Raw genomic sequence first — 19011 nt, 5'->3', positions numbered from 1 at the left:
TTTTTAAGAGGGTCTTAAAGGAGGAGCAAAAGAAAGAGGCATGGACATGTCTGTCAACGTGCTGCAGCTGTCTCGGTCCTGAACTCTGGAATTCCCTCCCTAGTCCCCTCCATATCTCTCTCCCCTTAATGAAGACCCTCTGTAAAAACTACCTCAGACCCAGAGGTTGGTCATATACTCCAATACCTCATTACACATAGCTCGGTGTCAATTCTTTTTCTATCCAATCAGGCAACTATGGAGCATCTTAGAGTGTTTCACTACGTTAAAGGAGCTACGTAAAATGCAAGTTGTTGTGCTTTGCCTGTAATGTCATATAATATGAATCACTTGTAGCTCGGACATTCTTGAACAAGGCGACGTCTACCACTGTTCGTGCTGTGCCACTGAGTGTTTAAAAAAATGCAAATTTTGTGCAGCTTTATGCTTTGGACGGCATTGGGAAGCTGATTGCATTGCTGAGCAACGAGAATGTCGAGATCCAGGCTGCAGCCTGTGGTGCGATCCGCAATGGGGTGTTTGAGGAGAACGACAGCAAACTAGAAGTGCAGAAACATAACGGAGTCCAGGAGCTGGTGCGGCTGCTGGAGCAAACCAGGCACATTGAGACAAAGAAGCAAGTCACCGGTAAGTCCACCCTACGTTCGGTTTAAGTGACCACTACTAGAGGACCGTACTGTCTGTCTCTCTCCAGCACGACTCGCCACAGGACACAATATCAATTAATGATTTACCCAGGTCCCAATGTGGCCAATCATGTTTTTCTCAACGTTAGACTTGAAATAGGTTTATCTAATTAACACAAAATTATTGATTCATTAAAAATCAGAATTTACTCAACTAAGGTGTAAAATTGATTAACGCACAATTGGTAATATGAAACTATAGATGTTTACTCCTCACAAGCATACACACTCAAACACACATTTAAGCACACAGACACACACATGCAGACTAACACACAAAGGCACATTTAAATGCACATACACACAAATACATTTAAGCACCGAAGCACATGCAAACGCACAGACACATATCACTCTCTACAGAGATACACTCAGTGGTGGTTGGTTCTCAAAGGCAAAAAAAGAATAATACGGTCACATGGCTGTTAGCATCAGCAATATAATCTGCAGGATATGTGCAATTGCAGGCTCCCTGGAAAAAGCAGTATCATGATTTTATTATCAAACAAAATTGGACATGGAGCCACATCAAGAGATATTAGAAATGTAACCAAGAGCTCAGTCTGCAAGAGAGATCCTTCAGTAAAGGGAGAATGCTAGAGAAATCTAGAATCATAAAATCCCTACAATTCAGCTAACGGCCATTCGGCCCATTGAGTCTGTACTGATCCTCTGAAGACCATCCCATCCAGAGCCAACACCCTCCCTCTCTATTCCCGTCACCCTCCATTAACTGTGGCCAATCCACCTAACCCGCACATCTCTGGACTGTGGGTGGAAACCGGAGCACCCGGTGGAAACCTGGGGTGAATGTGATATGGGGAGAATGTGCAAACTCCACACAGAGAGTCACTCGGGGTTAGAATCTCGGGAGGGAGTCCCAGAGTTCAGATATAGGCACCTGAAGACACAACTTGTGTGTGTCAATAATGTGCCAGAGGTCAGAGATCGGGGAGGGGTGTAGGACTGGAAGCGGCCACAGTAACAGGTGTGATGAGGCCGGAGGAGTGGGGGGGGGGGGGGGGGGGGGGGAGCGGGTGCGGGTGCGGGATTCAAAAACATTTGATGTGAATTAAGGAATGAACAACCAAGTTTTGGATGACCTCAAGATTGCCAGTTGGGATGTGGGAGACCAGCTGAAATGGACTAGTTGCACCATCAAAAATAATAATGCTTTTTCCTGTGGAGACTTTAAACGTTTTTGTGAAGCTGGGCAATTTTGGTGAGAATTTTGTCTCAGTTCAAGTAATGATGTCATCGGTGCTGCTTCCCTCTCCCGTCAAGAATTGGAAAGCTTCATCAATTTCGCCTCCAATTTCCACCCTGCCCTCACTTTCACCTGGTCTATCTCTGATTCCTCCCTGCCCTTCCTCGACATTTGTGTTTCCATTTCTGGGGATAGACTGGCTACTAATATCCATTACAAACCCACTGACTCCCACAGCTACCTGGACTACACATCCACACACCCCACTTCCTGTAAAGACTCCATCCCATTCTCTCAGTTCCTCCGTCTCTGTCGCATATGTTCAGATGAGGCCAACTTCGACAAGGGAGACTACGAAACGTCCACATTCTCCCTCAACCGAGGATTCCCCAGCTCCGTTGTCAACAGGGCCCTCAATCAGGTCTGACCCATCTCCCACACTTCTGCCCTCACCCCTTCCCTTCCCTCCTTCAACAGCGATTGGGTTCCCCTTATCCTCACCTACCATCCCACCAGCATCCACATCCAGAAGATCGTCAGACACCATTTCCGCCACCTCCAGCAGGATGCCACCACCACACACACATTCCCCTCCCCTCCCTTGTCCGCCTTCCACAGGGACCGTTCCCTCTGGGACACCCTGGTCCACACCTCCTTCACCTCCAACACATCCCCACCTCCCTACAGCACCTTCCCCTGTAACCGGCGAAGGTGCAACACCTGCCCATTTACCTCCTCCCTCCCCAGTATCCAAGGACCCAAACATACCTTCCTGGTGAAGCAACACTTCCCCTGCATTTCCAAGAATCTAGTCCACTGCATTCACTGCTCACAATGTGATCTCCTCTACATTGGGGAAACAAAGCGTAGACATGGTGACGGCTTTGCAGAACATCTACGTTCCATTTGCAAAAAAGACCCTGAACTACCTGTTTCCTGCCACTTCAATGCACCACCCTGTTCCCTGGCCAACATCTCTGTCTCCAGCTTGCTACAGTGTCCCAGTGAAACCCAGCGCAAGCTGGAGGAACAACACCTCATTTTCTGCTTGGGGACCCTATAGCCCTCCGGACTCAATACTGAGTTCAACAATTTTAGGGCCTAAACTCCCCCATGTCCCAGCCCCCCACCCCACACACCAGGCCTTGTTACCACACAGCCTGCCATTACACTCCCCCTGTCAGTTACTAACAGTCCCCATTAACGACTCACCCTCCCAGCCTGATCGTTAGCAACTCCTTTGTCTGTCCAACTGTCTTTCTCTCTCTTTGGGCTCTATCCTGTCGCTTACTCCTTACCCCCTATTTTCTGCATATAAACTGACGTTTTCCCAGCCACCATCAGTTCTGAGGAAGGGTCACCGGACCCGAAACATTAACTCTGTTTTTCTTTTCCACAGATGGTGCCAGACCTGCTGAGCTTTTCCAGCAACTTTGTTTTTGTTGTTGTTGAAACAGAATTCTGTCACTTCAGATTTCCAGGCTTTCATCATCTGATGGATGCTTTGCTCCTTGTTTTCTCCAAATGTTAGGTTTACTGTGGAACTTGTCTTCCAATGAATATCTAAAGGCAGACCTGATCAAGGGAACTTTAAAACCCTTGACAACATCAATTATCATCCCATTTTCGGGCTGGCCAGATGGAGATGTCAAGAATTTTGATGTCAACCCTGATATCTTCTACAATGCCACTGGATGCTTGAGGTGAGCTCCCATAGGGTCCTGAATGGATATACACAGTTTCAAAAAGCATGACTGTTGTCAGTTGTGCGTCAGAGATTAGCATTTATGCCCCTAAATCATGATATTGTGGGTTCAGGACCCGCACGAGAAAACTCAAAATGCTGACAAAAACAGAAATTGCCAGAAAAGCTCACCAGGTCTGGCAGAACTGAGGAAGGATCACTCAGCCCAAAACATTAATTCTGATTTCTGTCCAGAGATGCTGGGAGACCTGCTGAGATTTTCCAGAAATTTCTGTTTTCGTTTCTGATTTACAACATGCGCGGTTCTTTTGGTTTTTATTTGAGTTCAGAAATCTGCCCTGTACTCCCAGAGTGGTACTCATGGAGCACCGCACTGCCGGAGGATCCATGCTGAGGGAGCGCTGCACTATTGGAGGGTCAGGGCTGAGGGTGCGCCGCACTGTCGGAGGGTCAGTGCTGAGGGAGGCCGCACTGTCAGAGGGTCAGTGCTGAGGGAGCGCTGCACTGTTGGAGGGTCAGGGCTGAGGGTGCGCCGCACTGTCGGAGGGTCAGTGCTGAGGGAGTGTCGGAGGGTCGCTGCCGAGGGAGCGCCGCACTGTCGGAGGGTCGCTGCCGAGGGAGCGCCGCACTGTCGGAGTGTCGCTGCCGAGGGAGCGCAGCACTGTCGGAGTGTCGCTGCCGAGGGAGCGCAGCACTGGTGGAGGGTCGCTGCCGAGGGAGCACAGCACTGTCGGAGGGTCGCTGCCGAGAGAGCGCCGCACTGTCGGAGCGTCTGCGCTGAGGGAGCGCCGCACTGTGTGATGTGCTATTTCCAGTGAGATATCAAACCTTGACCTGCATCTCACCCTCTCAGGTAAAAGTCTAGAAATTGCAATGGCCACTATTTTAGAGCGGAGCTTGGGAGTTCTCCCAGGTATACTGGCCAGGACTTATCCCTTCAACAATACCTAAGAACAGAGCATTTGTTAATGTCACAATTGCTTTTTGTGGGAGAGATTTTTCCATCCCCGTCCTTGTCTGCCTTCCAGAGAGACCACTCTCTCCGTGACTCCCTTGTCCGGTCCACACTCCCCTCCAACCCCACCACACCTGGCACCTTCCCCTGCAACCGCAGGAAGTGCTACACTTGCCCCCACACTTCCTCCCTCACCCCCATCCCAGGCCCCAAGATGACTTTCCATATTAAGCAGAGGTTCACCTGCACATCTGCCAATGTGGTATACTGTATTCATTGTACCCGGTGTGGCTTCCTCTACATTGGGGAAACCAAGCGGAGGCTTGGGGACCGCTTTGCAGAGCACCTCCACTCGGTTCGCGGTAAACAACTGCACCTCGCAGTCGCAAACCATTTTAACGCCCCCCGCCCCATTCCTTAGATGACATGTCCATCATGGGCCTCCTGCAGTGCCACAATGATGCCACCCGAAGGTTGCAGGAACAGCAACGCATATTCCGCTTGGGAACCCTGCAACCCAATGGTATCAATGTGGACTTCGCAAGCTTTAAAATCTCCCCCTACCCCCACTGCATCCCAAAACGAGCCCAGCTCATCCCCTCCACCCACTGCATCTCAAAACCAGCCCAGCTCGTCCCCACCCCCCACTGCATCCCAAAACCAGCCCAGTTCTTCCCCTCCCCCCACCGCATCACAAAACCAGCCCAGCCTGTCTCTGCCTCCCTAACCTGTTTTTCCTCTCACCTATCCCCTCTTCCCACCTCAAGCCGCACCTTCATTTACCACCTACCAACCTGATCCCGCCTCCTTGACCTGTCCGTCCTCCCCAGACTGACCTATCCCCTCCCCACCTATACTCTCCTCTCCACCTATCTTCTCCTCTATCCATCTTCAGTCCGCCTCCCCCCTCTCCCTATTTATGTCAGAACCCTCACCCCATCCCCCTTTTCTGATGAAGGGTCTAGGCCCGAAACATCAGCTTTTGTGCTCCTGAGATGCTGCTTGGCCTGTTGTGTTCATCCAGCTCCACACTTTGTTATCTTGCTTTTTGTGGGATCTTGGGCTGTGTAACATGGCGATTGTATTTTTTACATTACAACAGTACCGGCACAAGAAATGATTTGTTTTTATTTGTTGTGAAGCAGCTTGAAGCCTCTTGAATCTTTGAATGGTTCTATCGAATTTTTTTTAGGTCAGGCAGTATGTGTTCTACCTGCCTTGTTGTAACAAAGAGAAACACATTCTCTTAATCCACATCAAAAACTTAACTAGGTGGCTCCCCTCGTTCTTAACTTTCATGAAAACTTCCACGTAGAGACCTTCTGCTTTCATTTGCATTCTTCCGTCTATTAAAAGGAAGTGTGGTTAAAGGTGCATGAAGGCAGAGCTGTGATTTAAAAACAAACCTTTCATGAGGTGTGGAGTAGCTGATCTCAAAGTCATGATCCAGGTTCTGGCATGAAATATCAGGGAGTATGCCAACCACAACCTGTCAACCAAGCGTGGTATTTCTGTGCTATCAAAGGCTGAGAACTATATGTGGGCACTTTGTTAAACCATTGCAGATATAGTACAGCATGAAGCCCACCTCATAATAAAGACCTGCATTTATGTAGTGCCTTTTACAGCTACTGGATGCCCCCCAAAGCACTTTATATCCATTTACATATTTATGATTTGCAGCCACTGTCACAATCTAGCTGCAAATATGTGCACAGCAAGCTCCCACAAACAGCAATGTGATTAATTGCAGACCATCAGCTGACTGAAGAATAACTATCAACCAGGCTGCCTCCTGTGTTTATCGTTGAAATCATGCTGCGGGATCTTCTCACCCATCTGTCAGGACCTCAGTTTAACCTCTCACCTGACAGACAGCACCTAAAGCAATGCAGGACCCTCTCATTAAACCCTGGGAGTTGGCTGCCTTGATTTTTGGGCTTAAACCTCAGGATGTGGGACTTGAGCTCACAACCTTGTGGAGTCAAAGAGAAAGGAATAACCAACTGAGCCACAGTTTACAAATACAGCCAGATTGAATAATAAAGATCTGGCACCAGAGAATCCAGAGTTCAGATATTAGAAAATGATCCAGAGGAGAATTTTTAACACAGCAAGTTGGAAGAGGGCATTGGAAGCAGCTTCAATAACTTTCAAAAGAGAATCAGATAAATATTTGAAAAAGGAAGAATTGTTTAACATTAGGACAGAGTTCGTGTAGATGGAATAATCCATTAACTGACCCATTTAATGGTTGCCTCTTTGAGCATTCTTGCTGCAACAGCATCCAATAGTTTTTGGTGTGGGAAATGTTGGATTGCCAGAGCACGATCCCTGTTTTACCTCGATACTCTTTCTGTCAACATTGCACCAAAAGCATTTGTTGCCCATCTTGAACTGAATGGTTTGGTCAGCTATTTGAGAGGGCACTTAAGACTCAACCACGTCACTCTGTGGGTCTGGAGTCACATGAAGGCCAGACCACGTAAGGATGGCAGATTTCCTCCCCTAAAAGTGATAACATTTTTGCAACAACTGACGATAGTTGCCATGCTTGGACCAACTTTATAACTTCAGACACAATCATTGGTATTAAATTTTATCAGCTGGTCTGATAGGATTTGAGACATTTTCTCAGTGTATTTAGCCTCTGGAAAACACAATTTCGGCAACATTCCCTCGACATCACAACTTCCCCAATAACAAACAAATAGAATAACAAATGAAATGATGTAATTTGTGGCAAATTCCAGCCCAAGTGTTGCTTGTAAAACGCTGAGAATGCTTCTGAGCCACTGGTCTTGATTTCACTAATAATCAGATTCAAAGGGGAAGGTACAGGGGCCATAGGACTAATTAGACAGTCCTGTCAAAAAGATAGCATGGACATGATGGGCCAAACAGCCTCCTTTTATGCTGTGAGAATCTGTGTGGAAGGAGGTTTGCAGCATTCTGCCTGGCTATTCAATGGAGACAGCACATGAGCTGCCCTACTTACCAAGCTTTTGATTTCAGTGAGATTCCTACAGTGGACAATGGGCTGCCCACTGTAGTATTGAGAATTTGTTGTGAGGATTTGTTTGTGTGCATAGAAGCTTCAGCTTGAATATTCAGGCAAGTTTCCTTTACTTGCAAATGTTAAGGTTTCAGTTCTGATCTTTGGTATTCCTGAATTTGTTGAAGCATTGCAGTCATTAACTGTTCATGCTTGGTACTCAGACGAGAAAGTGCTTCATAATAAGCTGTTGGACAGAATTCTTTGTAGCCACACCCTGAGTGCTGATACACTTCCTGACTTTATGGTCTGAAAGTTGTAATTTTAAACATGATCCTCCTTGTTTTAGATTCCCTACCAGGTGAAATGGTTTCTCTCAATCTGTTTTATCAAATCCCTTAATCATCTTAAATACTTCAGTTAGATTACCCTGAATTGTCTATGCTCATTCTGTCATCATCGCTTAACTCTTTCAGCCCTGCTGTCATTCTGGTGACTCTGTGCTGCTCTCCCTCCAGGACCAGTGTCTCCTTCGAGTGGTGTGGTGCCAAAACCTAAACACAACCATTATTGATGTAATCTGTCTGTAGCATAACACCCAGCCCTTTCTTGTTGTTTTAACTTGAATACAAAGAAGTACTTCTTCTAGTGGTTTCATTTTCAAGAAGGTACTAGTGTTCCTGCTGAAACCAAAATGACATCCCATCATGTACCCATTCCAAACCATGCCAGTTTAGCCAAAAGAAACTGGCTACACACTGCCACCTGCCTGCCCACACCAACCACATAAAAAGACCTCAGAAAACAGAATAGCAGTAGGCCATTCAGCCCATTGAATTTGCACTGACATTCAGTGGGATCATGGCTGATTTGATAATTCTCAATTTCACTTTCCTGTCTTTTCACCGTGACTCTCGATTCCCTTACTGATTTAAAATCCATCTATCTCTGCCTTTTATAAACTTGATGACCCAACCCCTGGAGCCTTCTGTGATTAAGAATTCCACTGATTTACTGTCTTCTGAGCCAAGAAATTCCTTTTCATCTTGAATGGGTGATGCCTTATTCTGAGATTATGCCTTTAGGTACTAGACTGTCCTACAGGGGAAACAACTTTCCCACATCAACCCCATCAAGCCCCCTAAGAATCAATGCTACAAGTAATGAAATATTGGGGTTGACTGGCTCGTTGGAATAGTACCAGTTATATGGGGAGACTGAAGAACCAGGCCTTGTTCTGTTTTGAGCAGAGAGCAGGGCTGGTGGACTAAGGTGCAATTTGATGGGCATATTCAAATTCATGAATCATTTAAACTATGCAAATGAGGGGAGTTGCTTCCAAGCTGGCAGAGGGTTAGGAAATTTTCCTTTTTTAACAAAGGAAGCAAATTGTGATCAGGAGTTTACTGCCTGAAAGAACAGCGGAAGTAGATTGAGCCGTAACTTTTGAAAGTGAACTGAAGTAAGAAGAAAACAAACTGCAAAACTATGTGGAATGAGCAAGGGAGTAGGACTGTTTGAGCAACAGCTCCTTCAGAGAGCTTCCACTGGAACTTTGGGCTGAATGGCCTCCTTCTATAAGACCATAAGAAATAGGAACAGGAATTGGCCATTTTGCCCCTCGAGCCTGCTCTACCATTCATTTGGACGATGGCTGCTCTGATATTTCTCACATCCTCTTTCCTGACTTCACCCTGTAACCCTTCATTCCACGACTGATCAAGAATCTGCCCGTCCACCCATCCAGCCGCCCACATACTCAAGGACTGAGAGCTCAGAGGAAGGGTCACCGGACCCGAAACGTTAACTCTGTTTTCTCCTTCACAGATGCTACCAGGCCTGCTGAGCTTTTCCAGCAACTTTGTTTTTGTTCCTGATTTACAGCATCCGCAGTTTTTTTGGTTTTTACTCAAAGACTCTGCCTCTGCAGCTCTCTGTGTCAAGGAGTTCCAAACACATACAACCCTCAAAGAGGAAAACATACTTTCTCATCTCCATCTTAACTGAGACTGTCTCCTCTGGTCATAGACCCTCCCTTATCAATAAAAACCGAAAAAGCTGGAAAAGCTCAGCAGGCCTGGCAGCATCTGTGAAGGAATGAACAGAGTTAACGTTTCGGGTTCGGTGACCCTTCCTCAGAACTGATGGTGGCTTGGAAAAACGTCAGTTTTTATGCAGGAAAATTAGGGAGGGAGATGGAATGGGGAGTAAACGATAGGACAGAGCCTAATGAGAGAGAACAATTAGAGAGACAAAGAGTTGATAACGATCAGGCTGGGAGGGTGAATAGTTGTTAATGGGCACTATTAGTGACTAATAACAGGCAGTGGGTAAAGGCAGGCTACGCGGTAACAAGGCCTGGTGTGTGGGGTAGGGGTCTGGGACATGGGAGAGTTTAGGCCCTAAAATTATTGAACTCAGTATTGAGTCCTGCAGGGTCCCCAAGCAGAAAATGAGGTGTTGTTCTTCCAGAGATAGTAGGAACTGCCGATGTTGGAGAATCAGGATGAACACAGCAGGCCGAGCGGGAAAGCTTGACATTTTGGGTTGGGGCCCTTCCTGACTTGAAACGTCATGCTTTCCTGCTCCTCTGTTGCTCTTCCAGCTTGTGTTGAATTTCACTAGAAACTGCAGCAAGCCAGATACAAACATGTTGGTCAGGGAACAGGGTGGTGCGTTAAAATGGCTGCAGACAGGTAGTTCAGGGTCTTTTCTGCGAGCTTTGTTTCCCCAATGTAGAGGAGACCACATTGTGAGCAGTGAACACTGTAGACTAGATTCTGGGAAGTGCACGTGCAGTGTTGCTTCACCTAGAAGGTATGTTTGGGCCCTTGGATACTGGGGAGTATTGCTTGCTGCGGGTAGGTGAAATAGTGAGCCAATCAGCAGCAATTAATGGCCAGAATAAGCTGGTGGTTGGAGGAACAGCAATAAGGTGTGTGGTGGCAGGGCGGAATCATGAGTCTTGAGAGGTGCGTGTTGCTGGGTGAGGGTGAGGGCGAGGGTTACACAGGCTGGCAAGATCAGGGAAGGGGGAATGAAGAAAGCGGCAGTGGTGAACGAGGTGGAAGAAGTCACTAGATATCGTTAGTGAGGCTACAGGAGTTAGATGATGGAAAACAGAGGGTGGGTCTGGTAGAAATGAACGTGAATGCAAGGTGGGAGGGAAACTAGACAAAGTAAGGAGGCTGCAAGTGGAAAAGGGAGTGGGGAGGGAAAAAGAAAACGACAAGGAGGTGGATATTATTGTCATAACCACAGGACAGATGTTAAAACTTGATCTGAGATGCTTTGAAAAATAGAATAGAGTAGAGTAGAACATAAAACATAGAAAGGTACAGCACAGTACAGGCCCTTTGGCCCACGATGTTGTGCCGTGAAATAATCCTAATCCAAAAATAAAATAACCTAACCTACGTTCCCCTCAATTCACTGCTGCCCATGTGCATGTCCAGCAGTCGCTTAAATGTCACTAATGACTCCGCTCCCATGACTACCGTTGGTAAACTATTCCATGCGCTCACAACTCTCTGGGTGAAGAACCTCCCTCTGACGTCTCCTCTATACCTTCCTCCTAACACCTTAAAACTGTGACCCTTCGTGGCAGTCAATCCTGCCCTGGGGAAAAGTCTCTGGCTAGCGACTCTATCCATGCATCTCATTACCTTGTACACCTCGATCAGGTCACCTCTCTTCCTCCTTCTTTCCAGAGAGAAAAGTCCGAGCTCAGTCAACCTCTCCTCGTAAGACAAGCCCTCCAGTCCAGGCAGCATCCTGGTAAACGTCCTTTGCACCCTCTCCAAAGCATCCAGATCTTTCCTATAATAGGGCGACCAGAACTGGACACTATATTCCAAGTGTGGTCTCACCAGGGTTTTGTAGAGCTGCAGCATAACTTTGCGGCTCTTAAACTCGATCCCCCTGTTAATGAAAGCCAAAACACCGTATGCTTTCTTAACAACCTTATCCACCTGGGTGGCAACTTTGAGGGAGCTATGCACTTGAACAGCAAGATCCCGCTGTTCCTCCACACTGCCAAGAATCCTGCCTTTAATCCTATATTCAGCATTTAAGTTCGACCTTCCAAAATGCATCACTTCGCATTTATCCAGGTTGAACTCCATCTGCCATTTCTCAGCCAAACTCTGCATTCTGTCAATGTCTCGCTGAAGCCTGCAATAGCCCTCGATACTATCAACGACACCTCCAACCATTGTGTCATCAGCAAACATACTAACCCATCCCTCAAACTCCTCATCCAAGTCATTGATAAAAACTACAAAGAGCAGAGGCCCAAGAACAGAGCCCTGCGGGACACCATTCAGCACTGACCTCCAGGCAGAATACTTACCATCTACAACCACTCTCTGCCTCCTGTCAGCCAACCAATTCTGAATCCATGATAAGGGGAACTGCAGATGCTGGAGAATCCAAGATACCAAAGTGTGGAGCTGGATGAACACAGCAGGCCAAGCAGCATCTCAGGAGCACAAAAGCTGACGTTTCGGGCCTAGACCCGCTCTGATGAAGATCTAGGCCCGAAACATCAGCTTTTGTGCTCCTGAGATGCTGCTTGGCCTGCTGTGTTCATCCAGCTCCACACTTTGCTATCTTCAATTCTGAATCCAGACAGCCAAATCACCCTGTATCCCACACCTCCTGACTTTATGAATGAGCCTGCCGTGGGGAACCTTATCAAATGCCTTGCTGAAGTCCATGTACACCACATCCACTGCTTGACCCTCGTCAACCTGTCTCGTGACTTCCTCAAAGAACTCAATAAGATTTGTAAGGCATGACCTGCCCCTCTCAAAGCCATGCTGACTCCCTTTAATCACGCTATGCTTTTCCAAATAGTCATAAATCCTATCCCTCAGAATTATTTCCAAAACCTTGCTGAGCACAGACGTAAGACTGACTGGTCTGTAATTTCCAGGATATCCCTATTCCCTTTCTTGAAAAGAGGAACAACATTTGCCTCCCTCCAATCTTCCGGTACGACTCCCGTGGAGAGTGAGGAAGCAAAGATCTTCGCCAGCGGCTTAGCCACCTCCTTTCTCGCTTCCCTGAGCAACCGAGGATAAATCTGGTCTGGCCCTGGGGACTTATCAATCTTAATGTTTGCCAAACTTTCCAGCACATCATCTTCCTCAATCTTGATCTGTTCAAGCCTGTTTTCCTGCTCCTCAAAGTTCTCATTCACAACAAGGTCCCTTTCCTTAGTGAAAACCGAAGCAAAAAACTCATTTTAGGACTTCCCCTATCAGCTCAGACTCCACGCACAAGTTCCCTACGCGATCCCTGATCAGTCCTACCTTCTCCTTGATCATTCTCTTATTCCTCACGTATAAGTAAAATGCCTTCGGGTTCTCCCTAATCCTTCCTGCCAAGCCTTTTTCGTGCCCCCTCCTGGCCCTCCTCAGTCCACTTTTGAGCTCCTTCCGAGCAAGCCTGTAATCCTCTAAAGCTGTGCTCGCCCCTTGCTTCCTCCACCTTACGTACGCTGCCTTTTTCTTTTTCACAAGAAGCACCTCTGTACCCGTCACCCAAGGCTCCTTAATCTTCCCCTTCTTACCTGTCTCAGAGGAACAAATTTATACATCACTCGCAACAACTGCTCCTTAAACAGCCTCCACATGTCTGCTGTGCCCTCTCTGTGGAACAATTGCTCCCAATCTGTACTTCCCAACTCCTGTCTGACAGCATCAAAGCTTCCTTTATCCCAGTTAAATATCTTCCCCTGGTAACTGCTCCTGTCCCTTTCCATGGCTATGGTAAATGTGAGGCTGTTGTGGTCACTGTCGCCAAAGTGTTCTCCCACCACGAGATCTGACACCTGTCCTGGCTCATTGCCGAGCACCAAATCCAAAATGTCCTCCCCCCTCATTGGCCTGTCCACATACTGAGTCAGGAAACCCTCCTGAACACACCTGACAAAAACAGCTCCATCCAAACCATCTGCACTGAGGAGGTTCCAATCACTATTGGGAAAGTTGAAGTCACCCATAACAACAACCCTGATACGTTTGCACTTGTCAACAATCTGCCGGCCAATGAGTTCTTCGATCTCCCTACTGCTATTTGGGGGTCTGTAGAAAACCCCCAATGAGGTAACTGCTCCCTTGCTGTTCCTAGCTTCCAGCCATACCGACTCAGTCGACAAACCTTCCTCGGCAACCTCAGCCCATACCACCTCAGTAGACAAGTCCTCAAAGGTTCTTTCAGCCACCGTTATACTGTCCTTGACCAACAAAGCCACACCTCGCCCTCTTTTACCACCTTCCCAGACCTTAATGAAAGATCTTAACCCTGGAACCTGCAACATCCATTGCTGACCCTGTTCTATCCATGTCTCCGAAATGGCCACAACATCGAAGTACCAGGTACCTATCTAAGCTGCAAGCTCACCTACCTTCTTCCGGATACTCCTGGCATTAAAGTAGAGACACTTCAGTCCAGCTTGCTGTCTGTCAGCACACTCCTGTGACAGTGAGGTCCTGACCATGTCCTCCCTACACTCATCCTCCTGTGTACTAGGACTACACCTCAGTTTCCCATCCCGCTTCTGAGCTAGTTTAAATCCATCCGAATAGCTAGAGTGTGGAAATAGACCCTTTGGCCCAACAAGTCCACGCCGAACCTCAGAGCATACAACCTAGACCCATCCCCCTATAACCCACCTAATCTAAAGGATGATAAAATGTGAGGCTGGATGAACACAGCAGGCCAAGCAGCATCTCAGGAGCACAAAAGCTGACGTTTCGGGCCTAGACCCTTCATCAGAGAGGGGGATGGGGGAGGGAACTGGAATAAATAGGGAGAGAGGGGGAGGCGGACCGAAGATGGAGAGCAAAGAAGATAGGTGGAGAGGGTGTAGGTGGGGAGGTAGGGAGGGGATAGGTCAGTCCAGGGAAGACGGACAGGTCAAGGAGGTGGGATGAGGTTAGTAGGTAGCTGGGGGTGCGGCTGGGGGTGGGAGGAAGGGATGGGTGAGAGGAAGAACCGGTTAGGGAGGCAGAGACAGGTTGGACTGGTTTTGGGATGCAGTGGGTGGGGGGGAAGAGCTGGGCTGGTTGTGTGGTGCAGTGGGGGGAGGGGATGAACTGGGCTGGTTTAGGGATGCAGTGGGGGAAGGGGAGATTTTGAAACTGGTGAAGTCCACATTGATACCATATGGCTGCAGGGTTCCCAGGCGGAATATGAGTTGCTGTTCCTGCAACCTTCGGGTGGCATCATTGTGGCAGTGCAGGAGGCCCATGATGGACATGTCATCAAGAGAATGGGAGGGGGAGTGGAAATGGTTTGCGACTGGGAGGTGCAGTTGTTTGTTGCGAACTGAGCGGAGGTGTTCTGCAAAGCGGTCCCCAAGCCTCCGCTTGGTTTCCCCAATGTAGAGAAAGCCGCACCGGGTACAGTGGATGCAGTATACCACATTGGCAGATGTGCAGGTGAACCTCTGCTTAATGTGGAATGTCATCTTGGGGCCTGGGATGGGGGTGAGGGAGGAGGTGTGGGGACAAGTGTAGCATTTCCTGCGGTGTTTGGCCTGCTGTGTTCATCCAGCCTCACATTTTATCATCTTGGAAATACCGCAGGAAATGCTACACTTGTCCCCACACCTCCTCCCTCACCCCCATCCCAGGCCCCAAGATGACATTCCACATTAAGCAGAGGTTCACCTGCACATCTGCCAATGTGGTATACTGCATCCACTGTACCCGGTGCGGCTTTCTCTACATTGGGGAAACCAAGCGGAGGCTTGGGGACCGCTTTGCAGAACACCTCCGCTCAGTTCGCAACAAACAACTGCACCTCCCAGTCGCAAACCATTTCCACTCCCCCTCCCATTCTCTTGATGACATGTCCATCATGGGCCTCCTGCACTGCCACAATGATGCCACCCGAAGGTTGCAGGAACAGCAACTCATATTCCGCCTGGGAACCCTGCAGCCATATGGTATCAATGTGGACTTCACCAGTTTCAAAATCTCCCCTTCCCCCACTGCATCCCTAAACCAGCCCAGTTCATCCCCTCCCCCCACTGCACCACACAACCAGCCCAGCTCTTCCCCCCCACCCACTGCATCCCAAAACCAGTCCAACCTGTCTCTGCCTCCCTAACCGGTTCTTCCTCTCACCCATCCCTTCCTCCCACCCCCAGCCGCACCCCCAGCTACCTACTAACCTCATCCCACCTCCTTGACCTGTCCGTCTTCCCTGGACTGACCTATCCCCTCCCTACCTCCCCACCTACACCCTCTCCACCTATCTTCTTTGCTCTCCATCTTCGGTCCGCCTCCCCCTCTCTCCCTATTTATTCCAGTTCCCTCCCCCCATCCCCCTCTCTGATGAAGGGTCTAGGCCCGAAACGTCAGCTTTTGTGCTCCTGAGATGCTGCTTGGCCTGCTGTGTTCATCCAGCCTCACATTTTATCATCTTGGAATCTCCAGCATCTGCAGTTCCCATTATCTCTAATCTAAAGGATAGTAACTGCCTGGTTAAAATCAATCAGCATTAGTTCTGTTCTATAATTCCCATTCTGAGGAAAGGTCACTGGACCTGGAATGTTAACTCTGATTTTTATCTTCACCGATGCTGCCAGAGCTTTTCCAGCAACTTCTTCTGTGTTTTTTTCCTAAAATAATCAGTTTTGTGCAATAGAGACACATTAGGTGTGACTCCACCTGTCTGTGGAAGTTGTGTTCAGAGTGATTGCCTTGTGTTTACAAGCGTTAGCTTGGGGAAAAAAAATTGTCACCTTTATTTTCTGTTGCCTGTACCAATTTAAATACAGTAGTGCCTAGTAAATTAATGTTTTCCTTGTAACTTGTGGCTTTAAGTTTAATGTAGTGATTATTGAAGATATTCGTGAATTCTTCGAATTCTGTTTCTGAGAGTTCAAATACCCGATATATCAGGATAAATACAAAATGTGCTGCTATTGTATAACTGCCTCAGTTTATAAACTGAGTTCATGAGAATAAAAAGGCATTACCCTTGAAATCAAAAAGTACCTTTTTGAGAAAATCTCAAGCAGAACCTGCGGAAATGAAACAAAATTGACCCCTGACCCGCTTCTGAAGAATGGAAAGGGGAGGGTTAAAGGTGATGCAGTAGGGATCCAGAAGAAGAAGATGCACCAGGGTCAAGAGTTTCTCCTGCTAGTACAAGCAGCTTTCATCGAATCCTAGGACTGTTCGGGCCATCTTGTCTCTTTGAAGGTGCTATCCCATTTGTCTGTCTTCCCTGCAAATGTTTTCCTATTCAAGTATTTATGCAATTTGCTTTTGAAAGTCATTACTGACTCTCTTCACTTCAGGCAGTACATTGCAGATCACAACAATTTGCTGCAAATAGTAATTCTTGTCACCCTTTTGATTCTTTTGCCAGTTACCCTAAATCTTTGACCTTTGGTTACTGAGTCATCTGCCCTCAGATGGAAATAGTTTCTCCTTAATTCCTCAAATACGAGGACAGCGAGTATGTGGAACTGTCACTGCCTGCAGGATCCTCAATGAGACACTCACCGTCTTGATTTGGAAATGTGTTGCAGTTGCTTCAGTCTAGCTGGGTCTAAATCCTGGGCTCCCCTCTCTAATGGCAGTATTGTTGCTGTCCCTACTCGATACAGAAGGCAGCTGACCAGCACCTTCTCATGAGCAACTGGAGATGGGATCAAACACTGATGCTACAGCCAGCAATCCCCCAATCCTGTCAACAAATTTAAAAACTATCCATCATTATCAACTGTGCTGGACGCCCCTGTTAAATCTTCCCTTTTTTATTCTTTGCTCAGGCAGCTGTAAGTTCTCTGTGCCTTAAAGTAATGCTTTGCCCATGTGCTCCGAGCTGAAGGTATTGCAATACCATGAGTCACTGTGCTGAATCCCCAATGATTTGGCAGATTAGGCCCATACACTGCAGTCTGATTGAGTTCTTATTACTTGTACTCCACGCTATTCTACACCCCTGTCTCCTATGATTAGCTCTGTATTTGAATTTTGTTAAACAGCAACTGACTGTATTGTTGTAGGCAACTGTTCGTTTGCTGAGTCGTGAGCTTTGTTGAGACATGTTGATGATAAGGGTGAGTCACCATTTCCTGAATGGTACTGAGCCCAAACACAAACAGGTGGGGAGTGGAGGCAGACGGTAAACGCTGCACAAAAGAGCCTAAGCAGCAATAGTGATCTTTTTGGGCTTTCGGTATTATACACTTTTACCAAAGATTGCCAGCTCGTGTCTGAATGGAACTCATTAGTTTGATATCTCTAACTCCTTTAAAAACCATGAACAGCAACAAAGTCGCTGGAAAAGCTCAGCAGGTCTGGCAGCATCTGTGAAGGAGAAAACAGTTAACGTTTCGGGTCCAGTCACCCTTCCTGCTGAGCTTTTCCAGCAACTTTTCTTTTTGTTCCTGATTTACGGCATCCGCAGTTCTTTTGATGTTTTTTTTTCCTTTAAAAACCATGTTTGAATTAGTGGGCAAAAGAGTTTTGAACGAATTTACTGTCATTAGGACTTGTTGGCAGAATTGTGGTGAGTTCTACAGTGTTATTAATGTGTAGATTGTCATGAGGGAGAGATTCCCTGTGAATCGTCACAATTTATTGGATAACATGTGGCATTAGCCTCACAAAATTGGCAGCTTTTCATTTTGGTTCCATGAAATTGCAACTGTAGCATCCATTAAACCCATTGAAAACAGTAAAGCTGATGTTCAACAGTGTTAGGATCCTTTCATTCTGAGGTTGTGGACGTGCTCACTGAGCCATTGGGTTTGGTTGCAAATGTTTTGTCACCCTGCGAGGTAACACGGTCAGTGTGCCTCCGATGAAGTGTTGGTGTTTACCCACTTATTATTTAGATGCCTCAGTTTGTTGGGGTGTTTAGTATCGCTTCTGGTTCCGTTTCTTGGTTGTTTGTACACAGGGTCTAATTCAATGTGTTTGTTGATGGAGTTCCGGTTAGAATACCAGGCCTCCAGGAATTCCCTGGGGTGCCTCTGTTTGGCTTGTGTGATTATGGATGTGTTGTCCCAGTTGACATTGAATTAGACCCCGTGTAAAAACCACCGAGAAGCGGGACAGAACACTGACATTTCACCAGAGGCACACTGACATTGTCACCTAGCAGGGTGATGAAACATTTTGCAACCAAACCCACCAACTTGGCGAGCAAGTCTACAACCTCATTCACAACCCGAGCTACAAATCTTCTCAAACCTTATCATTTTGGTCTGCAATGCTGTTCTCGGTGTAATTACTCCCCCTCCTCAAAGGTGGTGAAAAGAGCAAGTAACTGGGAAAGTTGGCTCGTGCATGGTACTTGCCCGCTCCCTGACACCTCGGCAAATGAGCGCTGGCTGAGAAAGTCCACAAAGCCCATGGGCCACTTTTACAACTTGCCAGCAGTTAAGGTCCTTGAGTGGCCAATTCATTGCCAGTGCACCAATAACCTGCC

General features: G+C 47.4%; 1 protein-coding gene across 2 annotated transcripts in view; it reads left to right on the top strand.

Annotated features, from left to right (window-relative positions):
* LOC125460958 (plakophilin-2-like) overlaps positions 1-19011 on the top strand; it is a 62241-nt gene that overhangs the window by 25016 nt on the left and 18214 nt on the right. For both annotated transcript variants that reach the window (XM_059652504.1, XM_059652503.1), the window contains exons 5-6: positions 420-627; positions 3425-3596. In XM_059652504.1, coding sequence (XP_059508487.1) covers positions 420-627; positions 3425-3596 — 380 coding nt within the window. The remainder of the gene's footprint in view (positions 1-419; positions 628-3424; positions 3597-19011) is intronic.

Source organism: Stegostoma tigrinum, chromosome 18 (assembly GCF_030684315.1).
Source record: "Stegostoma tigrinum isolate sSteTig4 chromosome 18, sSteTig4.hap1, whole genome shotgun sequence".
Lineage (NCBI taxonomy): Eukaryota > Metazoa > Chordata > Chondrichthyes > Orectolobiformes > Stegostomatidae > Stegostoma > Stegostoma tigrinum.
The sequence above is the reverse complement of the archived record's forward strand: the minus strand, read 5'-3'. Positions and strand labels throughout refer to the sequence as shown.